The sequence below is a fragment of the Uloborus diversus genome, chromosome 7 (genome assembly GCF_026930045.1).
Source record: "Uloborus diversus isolate 005 chromosome 7, Udiv.v.3.1, whole genome shotgun sequence".
In the NCBI taxonomy this organism is placed as follows: Eukaryota; Metazoa; Arthropoda; class Arachnida; order Araneae; family Uloboridae; genus Uloborus; species Uloborus diversus.
The window spans coordinates 73,852,821-73,878,521 of record NC_072737.1 but is presented as its reverse complement, the minus strand read 5'-3'; the positions used below and the strand labels follow the sequence as shown (position 1 = coordinate 73,878,521).

General features: G+C 33.8%; 1 protein-coding gene across 5 annotated transcripts in view; it reads right to left on the bottom strand.

Moving 5' to 3' along the window:
• Positions 1 to 357: 357 nt before the first annotated feature.
• LOC129225922 (keratin-associated protein 16-1-like) overlaps positions 358 to 25,701 on the bottom strand; it is a 43,004-nt gene continuing 17,660 nt past the window's right edge. For 2 of the 5 annotated variants that reach the window (XM_054860454.1, XM_054860456.1), the window contains 4 exons: positions 24,234 to 24,434; positions 23,332 to 23,532; positions 21,544 to 21,744; positions 17,299 to 17,552 (listed from right to left, as the gene is read on the bottom strand). In XM_054860454.1, the coding sequence (XP_054716429.1) occupies positions 17,539 to 17,552; positions 21,544 to 21,744; positions 23,332 to 23,532; positions 24,234 to 24,434 (617 nt within the window). In that variant the 3' untranslated portion in view covers positions 17,299 to 17,538. Of the gene's footprint in view, positions 646 to 2,823; positions 2,935 to 4,442; positions 4,551 to 9,537; positions 9,718 to 11,535; positions 11,734 to 13,463; positions 13,589 to 17,298; positions 17,553 to 21,543; positions 21,745 to 23,331; positions 23,533 to 24,233; positions 24,435 to 25,701 lie in introns of those variants that run through there. The other 3 variants (XM_054860458.1, XM_054860459.1, XM_054860457.1) reach the window with 3 other exon arrangements.

Genomic DNA, 25,701 nt, shown 5'->3' with positions numbered 1-25,701 from the left:
ATGTAATCGGCGCAGAATAAGGCGTCTTGTTGAGCTCAAGCATTTTAAATTAATATCAGAAACAGTGAAATGAAGCATTATTTAAAATATTTAGAGAAACAAATATTTGATAAATCAAAAAGATTACGAAAAACACTTAACTTTTATTCATAAAGTATTGTAACTCAATGTGTAAAAATATATTTGCATGGTATTCTTTATCTGTCCATCTAGTATGGAAATATTAAATTATGATAATATACAATAATGATGGAGAGATAAAACTGTCGACGGTTTAAGGATAGGGAGTCATGATCCACATGACCTTCCCTCTGTATCCGCTTCTGTAGTGCTACAACTCAAAATTTTAAATCGAAATTCATTTTGCTTTTTTATTTGATTCGTTTTTTTTTCAAAAAGAAGCACATGCTTATTTATTGCAAATTAAAAATTTCACAAGCAATTGAATGAGAAGCCTTCATTTGTGACGTCTTTTGCAATCGCAGACGGGACACTGTCCTGGGATTTCTTTCACCCTGCAACGCCTGTTGCACTTCGGGATCTCGCATTCAGGTTCGCAGAAGCACACTTCGCAGCCATTTTCGTCCTTTTCGATCTTACACTTCGGTCCGTCACATTTCTCTAACTCAGGACACTTCTTGAAATCTGAGAAAGTAAATTAAAAAATGAATAGGACAAACAAACCAAGTCTATCTGTATTTCTTTTTACTTCCTTTTACAAAAAAGGAAGTATTGTATTCGCGAAAAAATTTTCACACAAAAATCGACCTTAATTTCCGTTTTACTCACCCCCGAATGAATATTGAGTTTTTTCTTTCGACTCGACCAGACGTGGATAAATGCCTAAGAACGTATAGATACGCAAAGTATCCGTAATGACGATTCCTGAGTTAATTACAACGAATTTTCTCGTGACGTCTGTATGTATGTATGTATGTATGTATGTGCGTACGTGCGTATTTATATCGCATAACTCAAGAACGGCATGTCCTAGAAAGTTGAAATTTGGTACGTAGACTCCTAGTGGGGTCTAGCTGTGTACCTCCCCTTTTGGTTGCATTTGAGTGTTTCGAAAGGGGTCTTTTGCCCCTTTTTTGTGGAAAATCATTGTTAATTTCGATGTAAACTCAAGTGGTGTTATAATTCGTCGGACACTTGGTCTTTGATCGCCAAGTTTTGTCGCCAACTAGGCGACAAATGTGGCGATTTTTTTCAAAAAATCTGTTTCAATTTGGCCACTGTTGGTGATATTTAGAGTGTAAACTATTGAATCACATTAAAATTGCCAGTAATGGGGAACTGACATTAAATTGGAGTAAAAGGAAGTCATGTGATACACACATAAGTTCGTTTGTACCAGATGTTTAAAAGTCTATTATAATTAAAATATATATAATGCATGTAAAACACTACGTGTGGAACCAAAAATATTGCACAAGGACCATGTGCTGGTGTGGTTTAGATGGTAAGTGTCTGCGTGTACAAATAATGCGTATTCTTCCCTTTTTCGTACTGCGCATTGATTTGTCTACCAGTGGGGCCGTTCTGACCTTAACAGCAACAGGGCTCTTGGTTTGAAACAACCCAATATTATTATGAGATCAGATTATAAATAATTGCAACCTTGATTATTATGATCTCAGTAGGGCATCAACTGCATCAGCCTACAAGAATGTATTTTCAAATACATCATTCTCCTATTTCTGATTTTAGTCAGTGATCTTTCGAAACAATGCACCGTAGCTAGAGATTTCATAGATGGCTGATATTCTCAGTATTTTTATATTTACACTCTGCAAGGTGAAGTGTCGTTAAAGATATGCTTCTAAAATATACTGAATGTTCTGAACGAATAGAACTTGGTTTGGAATTGGAACGAAAAGAACTCGGGTTCTAAGCTCAGTCTTTCAATCACTATTTTGGTAAACAAAGTAGTTACGTCATGTTATCTAAACCTCAAGTTGTTTTCTAAGGAAATTTTTACTTCTTTTATGACATTCAATGGCCTACAGAACGATTGATATTTTGAAGAATCTTATTGAAGAATCTTATTTGAACTTCTATTTTCTAAAAGAAAAAGTCGTATCATGGGTGGGCAATGTCAATTAAATCGTCAACGCCAACGCTTAATCAATGACTTGAAATGACGCATGAAATTGCTTTTCGATGCTTGTATTTTTTTTTTTAACTGCTGATCTCTTTTAAAGACTTTTGTTTGGGTACAGTAGATTTTGTTTAGTACAGTAGGTGGAAGTGCTTGATGCTGTTGAATTCAATTTCTTTCATTCATCATACTCAGTACAAAAATACAAGGCTACTAGTCTTCGAAATACTATATGAAAACATAACCCTTGAGATTCTCTGTATCGGAGAATATTACTTACAGCGATCTTACTGTGTTAAATGTGTGAAATTACGTGGTTGTTATAGAAACCCCTAACTAACACTGGTAAAACCGTGCCTTGAGAAAGAAGATTCATGTCTCAATTAAATGTTGTTAATATATATTTAGGAGCTCTTTTAATGAAAGAACAGTAACTTAGATGTGTTTCCCTTAAACACCTTAAAACTAAATCTGAAAGCAGTAACAGGAATGTAGTAAGGAAGCTGATTCATATTTATTTGAAAAAAAAAAATGTAATATAAAACGATTCAGTGAATGTTAAAGAAAAAAACGTAATAGATAATCTTAATAATATTATGTAGAAATTTTACAAAAAAGTAGCTTTTGAGAAAACATTTCTTGAAAAATACATTGCTTCAGGCTTTTCTAAAAATCACCCTCACAATTTCAAGTTTCATTTGTTAAAACTTTATTCTTACCTTCTTTTTCACATTCGCAACCAGGGCAAGGACCTTCAAATACAGTTTGCAGTTTACATCCGGGATCACACTTCGGTGGATCGCAAATAATTTTTTTCGGGGGAATATCTTCTGCAAGGAAATAATGAAATTATTTCGTTTTCACTTCCAGTAATGTCAAAAATTTGTGCAACTAACGGTACGCATGTAGTTCACGTAAAGCTTACTAGGGAACTAATACAACAGTACAATAATAGAAAAGTAAATAAGTTAAATTTAAAAGAGCATGGTAAAACATGTTTTTGGACGTATAAATTACTTGCCCTTTTGTCCATGCTTTCGAAAAAGTCGTAGGGCACACCGAAAGTTTGAGAAATGTCGTCAAATTTTGCAAGTTTCGGTGAGTAATGGCAGACATTATTTCACAAGCTCTAGAGATGAATGTAGTACCACATGCAGACGGTGAAATTACGTGGTACCTTCAATTTCCAGCTAAGCCTTCAAATTTTGCACTTTTATTGAAATTTCGATCGACAATGGGGGGGGGGGGACAAATAATTTTTGCGTAGAAAATGTCTCAATGTGAGCTTTTGATTGCTACCCTTTAAGATTGTTTTTCATTATTGCCCTCTATTTATGTGGCTACCCGGTTAGCTCATAAAATTTGTTTTTACGAAATGATGCATAGAAATTCTTTTAAGAGTGGTAAAGTTACGCAGAAACGTTTTGTTTAGGATAATCTAAAATTAATTTCACTTTTCTGTATCAAATTTTAAGCGCAAGAGTTTTGTTCTTTTATAAAATTTTTTATTTAGAGAAAAGCATTATGTTTTTATTGAACTATTCAGAAGAATAATTATTAGCTGAAAAATGTTGTAATTATATTTGAAACAAATATATTACTAAGGCGTAAGTGGGTAAGGCAAATACAAGTACGATTTTTGAAGTAGTAAATGAATGGCAATGGGGGTCGTTTCCAAAATTTTAAAAGTATTTTTTTCGGAAAGAGCATGCTTAAAAACATAGAACCTGACCATTTTAAAATAATTTCTTTAAGTTTAATACTTTTAAAAAATTACTTAAATCGATGCTCTTTCATCGTTTAACGCATCCGTCGATGACATCACAAATGATGAAATGCCATTCAGTGTTGCCATTCACCGTCCAAAATATTTAATTCGCATCTTTACTTACGAGTATTGGCAACGATATGGTTGATAGCAAACATAGAGCGCAATTTTAATTCGCTGAATGATTATCATAACGTGGAAACGTAGTGGGAAAATTCGGCAAAGTGCATCATTTGTGACGTCATAAAGACCACGCCTTGTTTGAAAAATCGGACATTTAAAAAAAAATAAATAAATAAAAAAAAAAAAAAACTGTTGGGGGAAAAAGAAAGTATTTTCTGGGTCCATGTTTTTTTTCTTTTTTTTGCTCATTCTATCCATTTCAATGACTGAAAGTAGTACTTTTGACTGAAGAAAACCACCCCATTATGTTTTTTCTTTTCCAATAACTGGAAGCACAAAATTTTATACGAAATTTTTTTTTTTACACAAATGTAACGGTTCATGTTTAAAATAATTATTTTTTCGGGAAACAAGTCGAAATTTTTGAGTCTGTGATAAAATGCTTACCTTCATCACATTCGCAACTTGGACAAGGACCTTCAAACACAGTTTGTATTTTACATCCTGGCTTACACTTTGGTGGGTCACAGGCAATTTTTAGCGGAAATTCTTCTTCTGGAAAGTAAACACATTTATTATTTTGCAAGATTACAATAAAATTAGAGATACTACTTTTTATTTTTCATTGTATGTATCAGAAAGCTTGAAATAACTGAAACAGTGGGTATGATCATATGCATTGTATAATACATTGCTCTGCAAATAATGAGAAGCAGAGCTGTTTCCCTTCGTAAAGAGATTTTTTTGGGTAATGAAATAAGATATGATAAGGGGGGGGGGGGGTCCTGAAATGGAAACCTTTGGGAACCAGTACCAGAGGACGACCTAGAAAGAGATGGTTGGATGATGTTCTTATAAACCTGGAAACAATGAAGATCCGCAGATGGAGGGAGAAGGTCGGTCAGAGGGCGATCTGGAGCAAAATTGTGGTTCAGGCCAAGACCCATAACGGGCTGTAGTGCCACTTAAAGAAGAAGAACGGGGGGAGGGGACATAACTGTATTACGCCGAAACGGTTATGGGCATTTTGAAAAAATAGCGCAAACTAAAGAAAAAAAAACCCTCATTATTATTATTATTATTATTTGTTTTTAAAGGAACTTAAAAAAATATGTGTTTGATATAAATTGGTATGAATTCAGCCGTGAAATATGTGAAATCACTGATTTAGATTTCATACCTCTTATGCATTATATCGCTAAGAATTCTGAGAATTCGAGAGGAGATATTGTCACTAATGTCTGTCAAGATATCTTTGAGCTGATTTTTGTAGTATTATTCAAACAGGCTTTCTTTTTTCAAGCAAACTTTGAAAAAAGAGCCCTTTAATGGAAAGTGTGTTTAATCCTGACAATGTGATTTCAGCGATTTAATATGAGTAGCATTGACATTTATTGCGCAGAAGTCTGAAATTATTGCGAAAGTAAAAGGCGGATGTGATCCAAAAGAGTTGGGTGAAGCACGGCGACATACAAGGTTATGCTCGTTCATGGCATAGCATCCCGAAGTAGGCAAAAGCCTTCTAAATTAGATGTCGTTAGGCAACTCCGGGAAAAGTTTCCTTTTTTCTCTTATGATTGAAATAAGAATTTATTCATCAATAGTATCTACTCGGAAAATTCTATGCCTTCTCTTTCTTTGGAGTAACTGAGTTAGGCAAAAAGGTATTTCATATTATATGGATGTCCTTACTGCAATTAAAAAGAGAACGAGCAATAGGATCTCAAAGTAGGGGAATGTAGAGCAAAGTGAAATAGCGGGGAAAAGTGAAATGATCAAATATTTGCTCTGCTTTTAACTCTACTTATCTAGTAATATTTCAACTGCGTAGTAACACATGTAGTGTATTCCAATCAAGAAAAAAATACATCTGCAAATCGAAGAATGTAATAATACAAGCAATTTTCAAAAATTGATCTCATATTCTAATACTTTGTTCCAAGTTCAAAAATATTTTGTTTTTATTAAATGATAAACTTGATAAACTTATTGTAATGAGACTTAATAATATTTCTTTAATATTCAGCTTATTTGTGCTTTAAAGTCTTTGTACATTTTATCAAGTGAATGCGGGGAAAAGTGAAATAATTAATTTCATTTATTTATTCAATCTTTAAACAAATCATTCACGTGTTCATTTATTAACTATTTAATTTCCCTTTCTTTATTTAATAGTTCTCTTATTTAATCACTCATTAACTTATTTTTTTATTCATTCACTATTAACTGATTTACTACCTTCATTATTTGTTGATTTATTCGTTTATTGTTTCATTTCCTTTTCATTTATCCATTCATACTTCTATTTATTAATTTTTTTGATCAAAAATATCTTTAATAATCAAATAAAAAAATTTTCATTTTTTCCCCCTTTGCCCTGTAAAGAAAAGTAAAATTTTGATCTTTTTCTTGAGGTATGGATTTACTGCCAAAAGTAAAAAAAGTGTTTCAAGTCAAGTTTTATAACAAAATATATTGTTCTTTCTTTATGTACCGCAATTGTCAGAACAAATTTCCAACTTGTTAATTTTGAAAAAGGTATGTTATTTTAAATATTTCACTTTTCCTTACATTCTCCTAATTTCTTTAAAAGTGTGAACCAAAATTCATTTGTGCATGTTTTCCGCTCACGCTGTGATTAATCGCATATAGTGATCAGCTTTTTATAAATTTTGTGGATAGTAGTCGTTACAATTATTTTAAGGTTTATACCCTAAGGCAAGGCTTGGACTTGATTGCAGAAAATATTTATCAAGTCTTGAGCTTTCTAAATATAATAGTGTTATTCTCACAAAATTCATGTGTGTCACACAATTAAAATCTGTTTACTATAATAAGTAAATCAGGAAGTACAACTGATGAACTTTGTTTTTTAATATCGAACTGGGATTACATTTTAAAAAAATGCAGGGAGAAAATCGTCTAAAAGAATCTAAAACCGGTTAAAACTGCATTCTGGAACTTTAATTTCGAAAAATCACCATGAGTGAAATTCCAAACCCCATTATGCCGTGCTAAGCACAAACGTTGTTATCTGCAGCCGAGTTCAAAGTGAGAAATTGTCTTTTAAAGTTTTGTGCTTCCATGTATTTGATTCAGATGGCAACTTTTTCAGAATTAAAAAAAAAAAAAAAATCCCACTGGCTAATGACCGTTAAATATTATATTTAGGAGAAATGTGTGACAAAGAACCACCTGTTGACCATAACTAAATTTTGATAAAAATTGCAGATACGACTTTTGTGCTTAGCACGGCGGCTTTCCTCTATATAAAGTCATTAAAAATGGCCAATAATTCACAAATTATTAAACTTAGTTACAACTTTTTCTGAATTTGCTGGTAATGCTTGCATGCAAGCTTGCAGGGAAAGAAAAAATATATTGTTAAAACATAATTACAGATGAAAATGCACCGTTAATCGCCATCCACTATTCCTGATCGCAACAACTATGCTTAGTATACCAGTAATTTAGTGCTTTCAGGTATGCTCGAAAAGGAATGGTGCTGAGTAAGCTCTGTGCTTTTAGACTACAGTTATTTATTCCACGTAAAGTTATTCTAAAAAAAAGAAAAAAATTAATTTGAATTTTGAAATTTTGAATTCAAATTATGTTTTTCGCAATCACGAACTGCGACAGGACCCTACTAATTGGAGTTATTGTTTCTAGAAACGGCTACTGTCCCCCAAAGCCAGCCCCTCCTCTTGGGCGGTTACGTGTGCATAGTTGTGTGTGTGTACGTAGAGCTGTGCGTATGCACGTAGGCGTGTGTGAGTGTATGTGTGTGAAGTCGTGTGTGTGTGTAGAACATGGACGCCTCCGATCAGGAGCTGGGGGACAGCCGCGCCTGGAGGACGGCGGGCGGTGGTGCTGCGGGTCCAAGCTGAAAAAGGAACCAGACGCCAAGAACGGTCAAGTGAGGACAATAAGCAATCTTGATTGCTCAAAAACTTGTGCGCCAGCCATGGTTTTACTAAGGGTTTTTAGTGTATGAAAATAGTTCTTTATAGTTTCAAAAGAGCAAACTTCATTTTGGCGAGCCTTAGTACGCGTAAGAAGTGAAGATCATAAACATAATCACTATTGAATAAAAACAACTTTTTAAGAATGAAATAGAAGATAGCTGGGGAATAAATGAAGTGAACAATTTTGATTTTTAACCCTTAAAACGCTTGATATTTTTAGTTTGCAAAATAAAAACCTTGAAATGTAACATTAAAAAAAATATACATGTTTTAAGCGATGCTAAGTTTGCTTTTAAAATAATAATAAAACAAAAAAAGGAAAATTCACGTCTCTAAATTTTTGAGGCATGTATTCGATTTTCAATGCTTGAATACTCTCTGAAACATTCGTCATAATAAATAATTATTCTTTCTGAATGAAACATTCGATTCAGGTTGACCATAAGTTTTGGAAATTCAGGATTCTGTTGCGTTTTTAGTACATCCTTCAAAATATTTTTAAACATTGCATACTTGTATGATTCTCTCAAAAAATAAAGGTCTTTTCGTAATTTCCCCTAGGAATAAAAGAATACTATAACTTGTGAAATGAATTGCTTTAAGGAAAAACGTTTCAGGTAAATAGAGTGAACTGAAAATCATTTCTGTAGACAAGGGTCCGGGTGTACAAAAATTTCGAATCACATAAATTTTTGGTCGAAATTGAAAACATCCTCATATGTATAACAGCGAATTCACTGATCAAGTTACGTTCTGACATCATCAACAATGAAACTCGAGCCATAGCGTGATAATTTGATAACATTTTTTGGTAATGCTTGACATGCAGGGAAATGCTTTATTTTGACACGGCTGAACTGGATCCGGCAAATTAACTGTTTTACTGGTAAGACTGTCATTTTAGGAGAATGAAGAAACGAAAAAGTGATCAAAAATGTACGCTAACTATTTTCAAATTATATTAAATATCAAACTATAAGTAAATATTACCACCAATTTAAAAATAAAGAATGGTAATGTATGATTAAGTTAGCTTTATAAGATAAACTTATTAAAGTCGCACGATTGTTTCATTTCATCTTAATATATATAATAGCAAATTCACTGATCGAGTAACGCTACTGACGTCCCCAACAATGAACGTCGTGCCACGTCATGACAATTTAATAATATTTTCTGGAAATAATTGACATGCAGGAGAATGCTTTATTTTGACGAGGCTGAACTAGATCTAGTAACGTAACTGTTTTACTGCCAAGACTATCATTTTAGAAAAAAGAAGAAACGAAAAAGTGGTCAACAATGAACGCTATCTATTGGAATTTAGGGTTAAGCCACTGAAGTTAAGGTTAAAATTTTAACTATTAAAATATTACCAAACAGGCAATAGCCTCGTTCAAATGTAGAAGAAATTTTCAGACGTCATACCTTGACGGGCGATTTTCTAGTAGTGAATATTACTGACTAAACTCCAAATTGCTGCCTATAAACTAGTTGCAAATTTGACTACACATTCGTTTTCTTAATTTGAACTTACAAATGTCAGCTTGATATCGTTGAAGAATGTTTGAACTTACCCTTGCATTTACATTCAGGACATTCCCCTTCGTATTCAGTTGGAATAAAACAACCAGGTTTGCATTTGGGTTTTGAGCATAGGGGACACATACATTCCGGACAGTCCTCTGGTCCTCTTGTCACCACGACACACCAAGGGTCACATTTCACTGGATCACAGATTTTTTGAGGTTTTATATCTAAAAGAGTACAAGATTAAATTTAATAGACAAATTAGAAAATTTTACTCCTGTTCGATTACAAGGAGAAGAACTCCATTTTTACAACCGAAGTGCAATTGGCAAGTTTTATTTTGATTTGAAACATTTTAGGAGGTACTTAAGGGAAAAAAGGCCTTTTTAAGCTATTTAAAATTACACACAATTTAAGTTATCGCCATTAGATAACCAGTTCAATTGGGGATCCAGGACCAGAAACAAATAGAGCTTGAAAAGTGAAAAATACGATAATGAATAATGTAGTTTGACAAATAAAGGACCACGCACATTACGTAAAATTTATGATTATTTAATCACTATAGTAACTCTGAACCCGCTCTAGCTGCGCCACTGACGTTCCGCAACGCTGGATTGGCCTTGCAGGTGTACCCTTTATGCGTTAACCAGCTAGATCCCCAAACCTAACCCCATGCGATTCTTTTTTATGAGGTTTCGTCAAGGACTGTTTATACACCACCATTGCCTAAAACATTGTAAGAACGGAAAGATCGCATATGTGTAGCACTACGAAAAATTGACGTTGAAACACTACAGATGTATGTTTTAGATGTGTGTCGCGTTACGAAAGGCACACACATCGACCATTTGCGAGTGAAAAAAAGCTTTCCCTGTTTATCTTTATATTTGTGATCATTTATAGTGCTAAGTGTGATAGTTTATGAAATATAAAATTTTAAAACCGGGCTATTATTTTATGCTAGCCCTGTACTTTAAGGTAAGAGTAATTAATTATCGACACTGCTAAAAATGTATTAGAATATTCATTTTTTATGAATGGGTGATCTACACTCTCTCCACTCTACATTTCATATGGGATAGAATATAATGATTATTCACCCTCCATAAACTTTGGGCACGACAGAACTAACTGGCTATAAAATTCACATGCAGTAAATCATGGAAATCAATATCTTCCCAGGTAGCACACTTCATTTCATAAGCATTGTAAAAAGGTTGGTAATGTTAAAGAGCCATTTTAATACGTTTGATGGAAAGCTTAAAAGTTACGTATGCTACCTGAGTTAACCTCCGACACTAAAAAAAATGCGCAAGGTTACCGGTATTAATGGGTGTAATGTTACACGAAATCTGAAGTGCGTAGAATCATTGCTTTAAATACTGAAATTTTGGAGGAACCGTTCAGTATAGTTCCCACCTGCAGTCAGTAGAATTCAAAGCTCATGCGTAAAGGTCAGCAACGGAATAGAGCTGGTAAACTTTTATTAGCAAAACGAAAACCAGTCTTTGTGGCCGAGCGGTAAAAACTCTTGTTTGCGACCTGTCTGTGAGACTCGCGTTGTGAGTTCGGACACCACTCAGGTGCCCTAGATATTATTTCCTTACCCTACTAATTTGTTTTTGTACTTTCAATTTAAAACGTATAGAAAGAAGTTATTACTTGATCATTTAATATATCTGGATAATTGAAACCATTGAATTGTTAAATTGAAGTTTTAGTCTACTTACAATTAAAAATGAGCACCCGTTCAAGAAAGTCAGATGAAAGCTTAATTTTTGCTAATGTGTAACCTTTCGGGCAATGTCTCTGTAAGTATACAGAAAATTCTGGCGTAACCTTAAGCAGAAGTGAGTAAGACGTTAAACTATAGTTGAACTACTATGGTGTAACCTTCCACAAGCGATGTGTAACTTTGCACCAGTTATATCAGCTAAGTTACTCCTGATCAGTGGAGGCAGCAAAGCTGCCACCGATTTTATGGGGTAACACAATGTTTTTTTAATGTGATAGTGCATATGATTTTGAAGTTAATTTTTTACCTAATGCTGGTTCTTCTTCCTCTTTGCACACACAGGAAGGACAAGGCTCTTCTGGAAGCTTCTCTACAATACATCCTTCTTCGCATTTGGGCTCAGAACAGGCAGGTTCACATTCGCACTTGTAACATCTTCCTTCAGCAGGTACCTTTTTACAACCTTTTTCACATCTTGGGTAGCATTGCCTGCGGTCTCGCCAACCTAAAAGCAAGCATTGAATTTAATATTGCTCTGGATGTATACTTTTAAATACGCGTGAATAGTAACAACTCCTTTCGAAGAATAATTCTTTTCGTGCGATTGAGAGAATAATTTCAACACTCAATGACAGCATTAATTACAGTGACTTCATGGTTAAAAAAAATCGGTGCCACAGCCTACCATTCCCAAATTTTCTTTAAGAAGTAAAAATTCCGTCAAAGAAATAAATTAGCCCATAAAAACGCCATGAAGAATTCCATTAAACCTCAAAATGTTCCCCCAAATAAATTAAAAAGCCCTTTTATTGCATCCTAAGTTGCATTATAATGTAAAAGAATACGCTAACTCCGTTATTTATCGCTTATATCGCGAAGTGTCATTTTACCGTATCGAAGCCGGTGAGTGCGTAAAGAGTAAGAAACCGTATCGAAGCTGATGAGTTCCAATCTCAGAACGATCTGATACAATTAAGGGGGAATGCGAGCGATAACGACCAGGTTGTTCTGCTTCCTAGTATATATATATATATATATCTATATATATAATCTGTCAATTCCTAGATTACGATTAATTAAAAAATATTTACAAATGGCACTGGTGCAACTTTCTATAACTTGAGCAAACCTAACAGCTTCATAATGATGTGATTAAGATTTGCGTAGCTTTCACAATTCTGCCAGGTTAGGTTTGCCCCAACAATAGAGGTAGCGATTTTTTTCCACTCCCTGATAACCAGTGTAATCTTTATATTAAGAAAATAATAAAATAAAGCGATAAGTTAATAAATATAGTAACTAGGATCTGTGATACTTTTAAATTAAATGTTTGGTTATGCTTGGAACTTGACCTGCGCAAATAATCTCCCTGTTAAACCACATCCTTGATTGTTGTCACACCCTTGATTTAGAACACAAAGTTCTATTAGAAGCTTGAAACAAGTGAAAAAACCGTTAAAAAAAAGAGAGAGATTAAATAGACATGCTAAATTGAAAGGAACTCATTTTCAAATTACATTAAAATGTCAAATTAGAAGTAAATATTACCACCAATTTAAAAATAAAGGATGGTAATGTATGATTAAGTTAGCTTTATAAGTTAAACTTATTGAAATAACAAGATTGTTTCATTTCTCCTTAATATATATTATAGCGAATACACTGATCCAGTAACGCTCCTGACGTCCCCAACAATGAACGTCGCGCCACGTCGTGATGATTTGATAACGTTGTTTGTCAATAACGGACATGCAGGGAAATGCTTTTTTTGACGAGGCTGAACTGTATCCAGTCACTTAACTGTTTTACTGGTAAGACTAATTTTAGGAGAGTGAAGAAGTGATCAAAGGACGATATCTACTGGAGTTTAGTGTCAATCCACTGGAGTTAGGGTTTAAATTTCAACTATCAAAATATCACCAAACAGGCAGGTGCTTCGTTCAAATGTAGAAGCAATTTTCATCCGTCATACCTTGACGGGACATTTTCTAGTTCATTTATATGAAACAATTGAAACAACGGAAACGCTAACACAACGAAAATATTATTTTGTTATAGTTGTGTAAGTAAGCATGTTTGTAAAGAGGTATTTCTTAATTTCTCTGAAAAAATTATTTCTCTTTTGACAACTTTTAAGTAAAATATTCTAGTAAATGAATGCAAAAGTGGCTAGATAAATGACTAACTACAAGAAAACAAGTGCAGTACAGTTAAAAATTTAAGAAAAAATCTTACTTCTACTTGCTTCAATTTCGATTGCGAGAATCGTAACCGATAGCAGAATTAAGACTCCTTTTGACAACATGTTGTTCTATGAATATGTTTTGCCTAAATTTCTACTTAAGTACCTTCATAAAAATAATTTTATATCCTGGATGCTGCGATCTGATAAGATTCCAGCAGCCTATAAAAACATTTTCCTGCCCGTTTATCAGTGCAGGAAATCACTGCTATATTCGCCATTTTGATTATTCCATGCATGAATTCAATGTGAATGATACAAGGCAGTTAACTATCATTGTTATGTAGGTTTGCAAGACGTCTCTTTTTAACCGGGATAGTCCCGGTTTTTAGACAAAATCTCAGTGTCGTGGCCGGTTTACTTCACGTCCCGGTAAAAGTTAAATTTGATTATAGATGACCAAAAAAGTCTAAAATAATTAATTGTGATGTATTATTTAGGATAGTTACTTTGTCATATGTAGCATTGACTTGGAAAATTAATATTACATATTAGCTCGAGGGGATTTTTATAACAAGATTAAAACCAAAAATGATTTTCTAAAAAAAGACCTAGCCAATGAAAGGCACGTTAAATATTGTTGACATTTTTATTTCTCATTCAAAGGGCTTCTTCTTACTAAAGTAACTTATAGATATTAACGTGTAGGAAATGAAATGTTTAAATTTATCTGCTTGTGGTAATTTTTTTATATTACCCTTGGTTTTCTTCGCAGTATTGAGAATGAACTACCCTCTAAAACAGTCTAAAGACCTGCCAGGGGTACGTTATTGAATACACGTAACGCTGGGGGGGGGGGGATATTTTTATGTTCCGGTAGAACATTTCAGGAATTTAACACGCTTATTGTTATATTTTTGCGGTAAAGTTGTCTTTATATTAATTTTCTCCTCATGAAATTAAATTTTTTTTTTTGAATAGTTTATAGTTCTTTGTGTTATAATAGTTCTTTGTGTTTAAGTTCTAAACAGAGACGAACAGAACGTAGGAAAAAAGAATGGAATTGATGTAAAATTTACGCATAGATCAGCCGGTTACGCAGTTTGCTTGATTGGAAGACGTCAGTGGTTGTATCGATGACGTCGCTGTGAGTGTCCGTAGTCTGCTTTCATTAACCAATGGCTTTATTAGAACTCGCCTGGTTAGTCACCGATTAGCCACAGTAGACCGGTTACTCTATATGAACATGCCCATTGAGTTAGAAAACGTAAAGAATTCACAAACTTTATTAGGACTAATACTTGGAAAATAAAAATTTTCGTTACAAAGTTCTTGAAACACACTTGGTAATTCATATGATGACAAGCAGCTATATCTGGGAATATGATAAAACGAAAATTTTTTACTAAACTATTTCATTGATAGCTTAACTTTTGATCAATCGTAAATTGTTGTAAATATTTTCATTAAAACTAGCCAATTGCAACGTATAGCGATCTTTGTCTGCTGCAGGGCTTTGTTCTATTGATACTATACTTTCACTTTTCAACTGCACAATTGTTAAGTGCGCTTACATTTTCTTACAAAAGATCCTTTGATAAAATACGTAATTAGTATTTTAGTATTTTTCATGCTTAACAAATGTTTCTTTGTTCAACTAACTCTTGTTGAAGGAATTGTTTTGCAACGTAAATGGTGAGTGTATGAACCTCAACATAAATACAGGATTAGCATAAAATAAATATCCCGGTTTTAAAAATTTACATTTCACAAGCTATTAAACTTACCACTATAAATGATATATAAAAATAAAGATGAACTGTCCAATTTTGTTAAACGTATGTAACTACTTAAACGTTCACGTCCCGTACTGGCGCAGCAGAAAATGCCTTCTGGGTTTTTTTTTTGGTCAGAACAGTTTTTGCTCGTGTATTAGCCACTGTATTAGGAATGGCAGCATTGTTAAAACCAAGACCTCTGGGGGGGGGGGAGGCGGTGTTTTTACCCGCAACCCCTCCCCCACCACCACTTTGCTGCGCTACTGACGTTCCGCAACGCTGGATTGGCCGTACAGGTGATGATGATTTATCCTTTATGCGTTGGCCAGCCAGATTCTGAAACCTAACCAAATGTGATATTGTTTTATGGGGGTTTCTTCAAAGACAGTATTTATACCCTCCATTGCCTACAACATTGCAAGAACTGAAAGATCGTATGTGTGCAGCGTTACGAAAAATTGACAGTGAAACACTACAAAATTTTTGTTATGTAGATGTGTGTCGCGTTACGAAAGGCGCACACATCGAACATTTGTGAGTGAAAAGAAACTTGGACAGTTCATCTTCCCTTTTTATGTATCATTTATAGTGGTAAGTGTAATAGTTTATGAAATTTCAATTTTTAAACCCGAGATATTCTTTTATGCTAACCATGTATTTCTAACGCACTCTACAAAATTCATACAATTAAGGTGGGAAAATTTTCAGTGATTTTCGCATTTATTTGTATATATAGAACTGAAGCAGTACCGTAAGTGACTTACATACAGAGTGATTTAAAATTGCTTTTACAAATGAAGAGGAATGGTAGTATGCATTCAGACATCCAATGTAATTAGTTAGGATCATTGGGTCTTATTCTACTCTGAGATGCAGAAAAGATGAACATTAAAATTCCAATCTGAACTTAAACAGTGTTGGGATAGCTAATGGACGTTACCAAAAGTTATACAATCGCGTTCATTCCCTTTTGTTTCACCGTAAGGTAAAAATAAAACACCGATACAAAAAATAAGGATTTCAGGTTTCAAAATGGATTCAAACATGCAGGGGGATGCACTTTTTGATAAACTTTTGAATCCATTGGGAGAACTGGAATCCTATTTTTTCAACCATAAACCTTGAAGCGGCCATTACTGAAGCATTGGCCTCTACCGGTGTGCATACCTTATGTGAGGTTCATATCTGTCCATTAATTATTTTTTTCAGTACTACCTCACCATAGCATTCACGAAAGCGTTGGACGATGTTATCAAAATCGCAACTGACACGATGATGTTGTGCTTTATTTAAAGGACAAAGTTTGCTCTGATTGGTACCAACTAAGAGCAAAATGCTGATTATTTTTATTGAAAACTTGCATGGTAAATTCTTGATAATCTTAAGTAATATCTTACGTAGGAAGGTACAAATGTTGGCAGAGGAAATAACTTGTATTGCTTTATCTCGCAGGATCTATTGTTACTGGTGTCGTCCTTTTGCTTTCCCAACACTGTTGCAAGTTCAGGTTGGAATTTTAATATTCACCTGTGTTGTCTCTAAGAAAGGAATGTGATGCTATGTTCCAGCGTAATTATTGGTTTGTCTGGATTACTATTATTTTTCATTGCTGGCAACAATTAAAAAGTATATTTTGAGCATTGTTAAGTTTTCGCATTGTTTATAGTATATTTTTTTGTAAGTATGTCTCAGTCATGAGCAAAAAGAATAAGAGCGTTGCGTGGAAGAAAACGTAAGGGTGAAGTGACAGTTCAAAAAAAAAAAAAAAAAAGATAAAAGTTTCATTTCTATGTGTATTTATGACACAATGTATTTTCACTCTACAGAAGTAGAATTCATGCTCTTCATTAAGTTCATGCAATGAAGCAAGAATCCAACTTATTCGGTGTCTTTGTAGGGAACTTTGTGTAGTTAACGCAAATTATGTTTGTAAACGCAAAATTATCCGATAACTTCCTGCAAATCATAAGATTAGCGAAATATATTCATATGCAAGGTGTTCTGAGTTTTTTAGCATAAAACTAGAATTGTTTTCAGCTTTAGAAGTAGTTGAGAGAATGGTAAAAAAAATCCGTAGTTACAATACAGTAAAAATGCGCATATTTTTGACATATTTTATTTCAAACGCATTCACATATTTATACATTGACATACTTATAACTACGCTAGCAAGTAAATAATAGTCCTTTATTTATGACGCCTAACTCAATAACCGATAGGGCATTGTCCTTCGATGTCTTTGATCGTCTGCTATAACTCTGTATTGCATTAAGGTTCTCTGATATTCTCCGCAACCGTTTTCGTCTTTTACAATCTTGCACTAGTTATTACCACATAGATGTAGGACAGGTCACTTTGAAGGTACTGAAAATAATCAAAACAAAATGCTAAGAATAATAATAAGAAATTTAGGTAGAAGAATAGACTTATAAACATAATGCATATACAGTGGAAGGCACGTTTGCCACAAGGTATCAGAAATCCGTTACTATAAGTTTAGAATTTCAAGAATGCATGTAACAAATTATGTGCATAAGCAAAAATGGCATACAGACTTCAAAAAACGTAAACTGTTATTCCGATTTTATCCAGCTGAAACTAACCGACTATTAAGGTTGTGAAGTTATTAACGTGCAATTATCGAAACATTAAAACTAAATCATCTGACGATAACTTCTTTTCTCGAAAACCAGCTTGTTTATGCTTGGTTCACAACATTGTTTCACAATTGAAGAACTATTAGATATTCGTAATATAACTGCCTTAGTAGGCAGTTATATTTTCTTAGAAAGAAGGATTCTAATACTGTCATGTTTTTTTTTTGTTTAAGGACGAAACGTCATCTGTTGATAATCTGTAAAATTTGACTATTTTCCTTTTTGACATTAAAAAAAAAATCAAATTTCATTTTAATCATGTGTGATAATATCCATCTCGCAACATATATTGAGGAGTCTTCAGTTTTTAAATTTAGGAAGAAAAATATCTTGAGCTGGATTCACCGCAATTAATGCCGGTTTTTGTACTGCCGTGGGCATGTAAAGGGCAGTTACTGCGAATTTAGCCCCCTCCTATTTTTTGCATTTTTGTCATTTCTTATATGTTATCCTTTTTTACTTGATTGTTTGCTTGGTTTCCGCTGAAAAAATGGCAACCCCCCCCCCCCGTCCATTTCCAACATTTTTCTATTGTTAGAATGGGTTTGTTTCCTTCAGTTAAATGTAGTACTTTTTGTCACTGAAATTGATAGAATAGGCAAAAAAAAAAAAAAAAAAAAAAAAAAAAATAAATAAATAAAATAACATGGACCCAGAAAATACTTTCATTTTCTCAACAGTTATTTTTTAATTAATTTTTTAGAATGTCCGATTTTTGAAACAAGGCGTGGTCTTGATGACGTCACAAATGATGCACTTTGCTGCATCTTTCTACTACGTTTCCACGCGATTTCACGTTATGATAATCAAGAAGCGAATTAAAATTGCGCTCTACGCTTGCTATCAACCATATCGTTGCCAATACACGTGAGTAAAATTAAATATTTTGCTCTGTGAATGGCAACACAGAATGGCATTTCATCATTTGTGATGTCATCACACAGAAGCAGAAACATTGAAAGCGAGCCGATTTAAGTATTTTTTTAAAAATATTAAACTTAAACAAATTATTAAAAAATGGTCAGATCCTATGTTTTTAAGCATGCTCTTTCAGAAAAAAAAAAAATACTTTTAAAATTTTAAAACCGACCCCATTAATCCAAAACGCTTTTCTCTAAATGTCTCGAAAATTTATTTCGTCAGATACTGCTGTTTAACTGCCCACGTAATGCTCATTAATTTCAACGTTAACATGTGAGGCATTGAGAAGCAAAGGGATGCAAGTGAACATTTCCAAGTTTTGAGTAAAATGCGTTTAAAGATAACATCCTAGGTTTTCTTTAATTGAATTTTATTCCTAAATTATGCTGTACAGCAGCACCTACCAGGGCTACTAGTACTATCTTTTGCCCCAAGAGAGATTAGAGGTTCCCCTACTGTTTGTACTGGTTATCTCCAAATGTTTAATATTTCCACTTACGTCCCTTTGCTTCTCACTGCATCATGCGCTTATTGAACAGTATGCCCAAAAAGTTGGCTTACAGTTTAAAGTCTGATATTTTTCCACAATCATGTAACATGTGCCAATAATACCGAATGTTAATTAGTGCAACTCGTTATTCTGCGATAAAGTGTTTGACATTGAAACAGAGAGGTTCCGGCAGCGCAGTGGTTTCTTTTAGAGACGAAGAAGTGAAGTAGTTTCTGACAATCTGTCTAACATTCACTGAGAGTTACAGTAAACTCTCGATTATCCGCGGATTCAGTGGCACGGTAATCGCAGATAAGCGAAAACTGCGGACATAAAATCCAAATAATAGGTAAAAAACAATATTACTTTGTACAATAGCTTAAAAATATGAAAAACATTCACACATACATTTAAATTATAGATAAAAACCTTGCTACATTGCATCTACTAACATAGAATGTAAAAAAATTATTTAAAAGGTAAAAACAAACGATAACACTATCATAAATTTAATAAAACATTTAATCCCTTACTAATCGAATAATTTTCAAGAAAACGGTCATAAAAGTGTCTATTTTTTTATTTAAGAAAATGATATAAAAATAAGTGTATGTACAACATGTGTATTCAAATTTTCATTTTCAATATTTTTTTAGATTGAAATTTTGAAAAAAAAATTAAAATTTTTTGAAAAGTCAACAAGCAAGCCCAAGCAAGCAGCGAAAATTTAAGAAATACGTCTCTTAAACATTAGAAATTTTTTTTATTAATCTTTTGTGTAATATAAGTAAGGATAAGTAAATTTTTCATGTGTGGTAAATTTCAAAGCTTGAGATACAGACGCCAACGTCACAATCTGGTAAGAAGTACCAAAATTCCTTCCTGCATCTCTGCAACTACATTTAAAATCCGCAATTACCTTTGAAATTGACTGGTGCTGCTCTCTAGTGTATAAAAAGAGAAATAAAATGTATCTCCGGGCCAAAAAAATGAATTGATTTTAATCGTTTCGTCGCGTTAATATTGCACACCCCAGTACGGTAATATCACGGGCGCGAGAAATGAAGATCGAAACCCCAGTCCGGCATATTCACGGCAGTGAGAGGGAAGGGGTTAATGACAGTTAAAAAAAATGTGGAAAGGCCCGCGGATAATCCTTAGGTGGACCATAACGACCTCATGTAGTTTATTTCTGTTAAGTTTTCTTAGTTGTATGTGTTGCTACAAAAAATGCGGTTGTTGGAGGTAGTTTTGACAGCAACCTTGAACCCACACTGAAAAATTATTGCCCAAAAGAAGACTATTTATACCTCAATGCATAGCTCACGGGCAGTTTCCCGAAATAATTTTCATTAAAAAAATTCCACTTTAGTTTCTTAAAATTCCCCCTGAATTTACAGAGCAGGGAAGTGGCAAATAAGTTTATGAAAGGGGAATTTTCTCTACGTTAACTTATGTCATGGGTAACTCATGGTATGGAATGGTCATCTCATACTTAACTTTTCTGATTTTAATATGAAGACCATGTCCTTTAGTATACAATTCAATGGTCTGCAACCAAAAATAATAACAAATAAAAATTTCACAACAAGTTTAAATCTAAATTTCATGGAAAAGTGTAATAACCATACGGTAAGTTAAGAGCTAGAAATGACCATGAAGATATTTTGTACTTTTTTTATCAACTAATATATAGTGGAAGAAGTCCTTTTTTTGAAAGGGCGATAAGTTCCAATCTCATACTCTATGTGGTCCCGAAAACTTCGAACTCGATTATCTCCTTGATTTTTAGTCCCACAAATGTCAAATTGTCTGTGTTAATAATATCTTTCTATGGAGATTATTTCTCTAAATATAAGTTTGGGACCTAAGGCTCGTATAAAAAGTTAAATTTCGTAGTTTTTGACTCATTTTTATTTTTGCTTCAAACTTTCAGTATCTTAACTCTGCATTTGATTTTGAACATTTTTGGATTTGGAAGTATGCATCTAGGACTAACGGTTGCGAAAATAGAGGTCTTTGCAGGTTAAAACGGAGCACCCTGTATACATTCTATTATCTCCTTTTGACTTTACTGTAGAGAGTTAATATTTTGTTGGCATAATAAGTACATTCATATATGAACAGTAAATGAAGAGATCTACTGAAATGTAAATAAATTAATGCAAAATATTTTATTACATACATATTATTTTGAATGGAAAACTTTTAAAACGTTATTTTCAAAGTTTTCCATTTAAAAAACGTGCTGAAATTTTGAATTTTTATTTCATCATCTATAAATTACCTAATGCTGATATTTCTTCCTCAAAACATACACACGAAGGACAGGGTTCTCCCGGCCGCTGTTGTAGGAAGCACTTGTCTTCGCAGTTGATCGCGGGACAGACAGGTTTACAATCACATTCGATGCATCCGTCCTCAGTAAGAACTTCTTGGCAATTCTTTTCACATTTTGGATAACAATTTCCCCTTCTTTGGTCAAGATCTAAAAATGCGAAAATCTTAATTAACTTTTTATTGCCACTATGAATTGATTCGAAGATAAAGCTTGATTTGAAGATCGAACTTTCAATTTTTGTTGAAGCATTTTATACGAAGTACACACCGGGAAATAAACCAATGAATTGAAAAATGCTTTCAGTTTGGGTAAAGGGAAACGAAATTCCAATATTTAAACTTTAGATCCTTTCCTTTTGGATGATTTAAGATAAAAAATTTGTGCGCTATGTCCAAAACTACTAAATCCCCTGAGGGTTACTGTGTAAGAAAATTTTTATTTTGTGACTCTTTGTTGGCGATTGGAATTTTTTACCCCAGAGTTTCCTTTTAATCCAGAGACTAGCTGCTAAATTTACCACATTTATTTCCAGTCAGGTAGTTGTAGGGAGATAATCGCACACTAGCCAATCAGTTTGCTAGCTTGAGGATTTCTACACCAACAATACTCAGTTTGTGGCTTGTAGGTCGCATACGAATCGCTGAATCCTCAAATGTAATCCAAAATAATTTAAAAAGAAAAATCATACAAATATTTTGCGCTGAATTTATGTAAAATGCTCTCAAAAAAGTGATTTACGTCAAAATTTAATTTACCAAAAAGAATAAGAAGACTAAAATGATTTAATTACAGTCAGCCCCGCTTGAACGAACATCAACGGTTCCGACATACCTTATTCGATTAAGCGGGGTGTTCGGTTCTGCGGAAATTACAAGAAACGTATTTTTGAAGTATTTTGCTGGTACTCTATTCATTATTACTACGATAAATGGTAAATGATTCTTTGTTATTTAAATATACAAATCAATTTCACAAAATTTGAAATACTCAATGTTTTTATGTAAATGATAAAAAAATTACCTGTAATATATATGTGAATACATAAGAAAAATATATTTATATTTACTTATTTCATTTCTTCTTAAAAAAACTTTTCCTCAATTTCATCAGCGTTTAGGTTTATTCTCGCAATCTGAGTTCAGTAATCCCAAATTCTTTCTCAATTTTCTGTCTGTGTTTTCCTGTTTTTAATTGCTTCCAAAACTTTTAACTTAACACATAAGTTATCGTCATTCCTTTTTGTGTTCATTTTATTTTCATTTGCTTGAGATTATAGTCTTATGGTGACACGATAAAATTTCTCATAAAAAATAGCTGGGAATGTAAAATCCATAACTGAGTTATTTTTGTAGCCTTTCGCATGGTAAGTAAAACTAGTTCAAGCCAGTTCTCCATCTCATTTGCATTCTTGCTGGAAGGAAAAGTGTAAGATCATTAAACTTTATAAAAAAAAAAGAAACCTTTTTTATAGGGTCATCTTCAAACAATGGTGACGTGTTCACAAATTGTTTGGTAACACGCGGATCTTTCAAAATCTATATGTTACATAGTCTTCACTCACGAACAGTTTAGTTTCAAAAATTACCACAAGTGTGGTAATAGTTTGTTTCTATTTAACCTATGTTTCCTATTTCCCAAACTGACATCAATTAACGAAGAAATTTCCAATAAAATTAGAAATTTCAACAAAAAAGCGAACAAATGCAAATTCAAAATGCAACATCTGTAAATTACCTAGTACTGGTAATTCTTCCTCTTTGCACACACAAGAAGGACATGATTCTCCTGGAAGTTGCTCTGGGGAACATCCTTCTTGGCATTTGAGCTCTGGGCAAACTGGTTCACATTTGCATTCGTAACATCCTTTCTCCTTAAAAACTTTTTGGCAACCTTTCTCACACTTTGGATAACATCTCTCCCTTTCTTCTCCGACATCTATAAAGGTAAATGTCAATTGATTTTACAGTTGCTATTGAATTAAAAGTTGCAGTTTAAATTGAGAATAACTTATGGATGTAATTTTGCTGCTTGTATGAATGGATCTTTGTTTGTTTTAATGGTGCTGTGTATTGGCTCCTCACCATTTGCAGACCAAGTCCATTTCTCAGAGACTGCCGACCACTCTTTCGTGAGGCATCACTACAACTGGAAAGCCATTAGCACTAGATAGTTTTGAATTCTAGTTTCCCATTTGATGGCGGCACCTAGGCATTAACGATGCCAAATATTACGAGGGTCATTTCATATAAATTTAACCAATTTTCAGAAATTTTCGTGCAGCACCATTTTTGATTTCGATAAAATTCGGTAGATAATATGTACCAAAGTTCTGTATAATATGTAACCCCTTGGGCATACAGAATATTGGTACATACTACAAACCAAGTTTCATCAAAATGAAAAATGTTGCGGCACGGTCCATTTGTTAATTTTATAAGGAATGACCCGCCAGGTAATTTATGTATTATGAAGCATCCAGAAAAAAAAAAAAACGGGTACCATGGTGATCTTTTTTTGATCTAGTGATCTGCGCAAAAAGTAAACTTGTAACTAACCTGCCAGAGAATTAGTGTTAATCTTTTTTTAAACAAAAGATGTCACAAATTGGAATTAGAAGGTAGATAAAGCTACGTTACCGAACGCTGGTACTTCTTCCTCTTTGCACACACACGTAGAACATGGCTGTTCTGGAAGCTTCTCTGGAGAACACCCTTCTTCACATTTGAGCTCTGGGCAGGCAGGTTCACACTCGCATTTGTAACATTTGTTCTTACTAAAAACTTTTTGACAACCTTTTTCACATTTTGGATAGCAACTTATAAACGCTTCACCGAAGTCTGAAAAGGCAAAAATTTTCGTTAACTTGTCAGTTAAGACAGTGAGAAGCAAAGGGTTGAAGCGAGATTAAAGTTCAGAGATTTATTTGTTTTTATTGATTTTTTTTCCTCCAAATCATGCTTGTGTATAGCAGTACCCACCAGAGCTACTAGCATCACTCATGGGTGGGGAAAGAAAGCAGCCTCCGTTAGTTGCAAGAACTTGAGCACCAAAAAAGAGGTGGAAGACTGACTTTAAAACTTTAAAATTTTCGGAGGGGTCGAAGATCTTTCAGACGTGTACCATGTGTTCTATTGAGCAGGCTTCGCCTGACCATATACTGTCGTGCCTGGGGCTTTCCAGGAGCGATTTGACTGAAGACACAGTGACGGTGCTGGATTTTTTGAGGGTAAACAAACTTATGGACCTGGTTTAGCACTGTTGACCAACGGGGCATGCAACAACAGAGCTACTAGTAAAAAAAAGTGTAACCGCGAAGAGTTAACCCTCGGCTCCGTCTTTTTTCAGAATTTTCCATTTTCGTGAAGGGGTGATATGAAGAGGAAAGTTGAAACGGAATGAACAAGTGCGTCATTGGGTCTAGGGTTTGAATACATCACCTTGGAATTTAAGAAATCAGCCAAAGAGGTAAAACATTTTAACTGTGTGCCGTCAAGGCAGATGTCTTATTGGACAGGTCATATCCTACTTTAGGGGATGTGTTTTGGTTTCACTTCCTTCAACAGCCATTGGTCCAAGATAACAACGCCTTCTACAATTAATTTCAATTGAAAGTTAGCGAGAGTGGGGTTGCAATAAAGAATGCAAAGCTTGTCATTTTTACTTTCCCGCCAACTGAATGCCATTACTGCTGCAACTTAAACTTTTCAGGTATAAATAATCACATAACGAAAATATACTAGGAATACTTTTTTTTTTCATATCGCCAAAATGTTGCTCAACCTCTAAAATACGGCACACGTCCTATCTTCCTTCTCTACATATTTTAAGGAATGGACTCATTTTCTTAAATGATTGACAAGGGTCATTTGTTTGTGATCGGACTATACCATCTCTTGCCCTAAAACAGAGGACAGGTTCTTACCATTTTTAATGATTATCTCAAAATTTTAAGGTTCGGCCCTTAAATCCCTTTGCTGCTCACAACCTTAGTGAGAAGCAAAGGGGGTGATAAATTATGGTGAGTACCATAGTTATAAACCATAGTTTAAATACCATACTAATTTTATCTAACCATCCTACTTTAAACATTGAGTACCGTAGTTT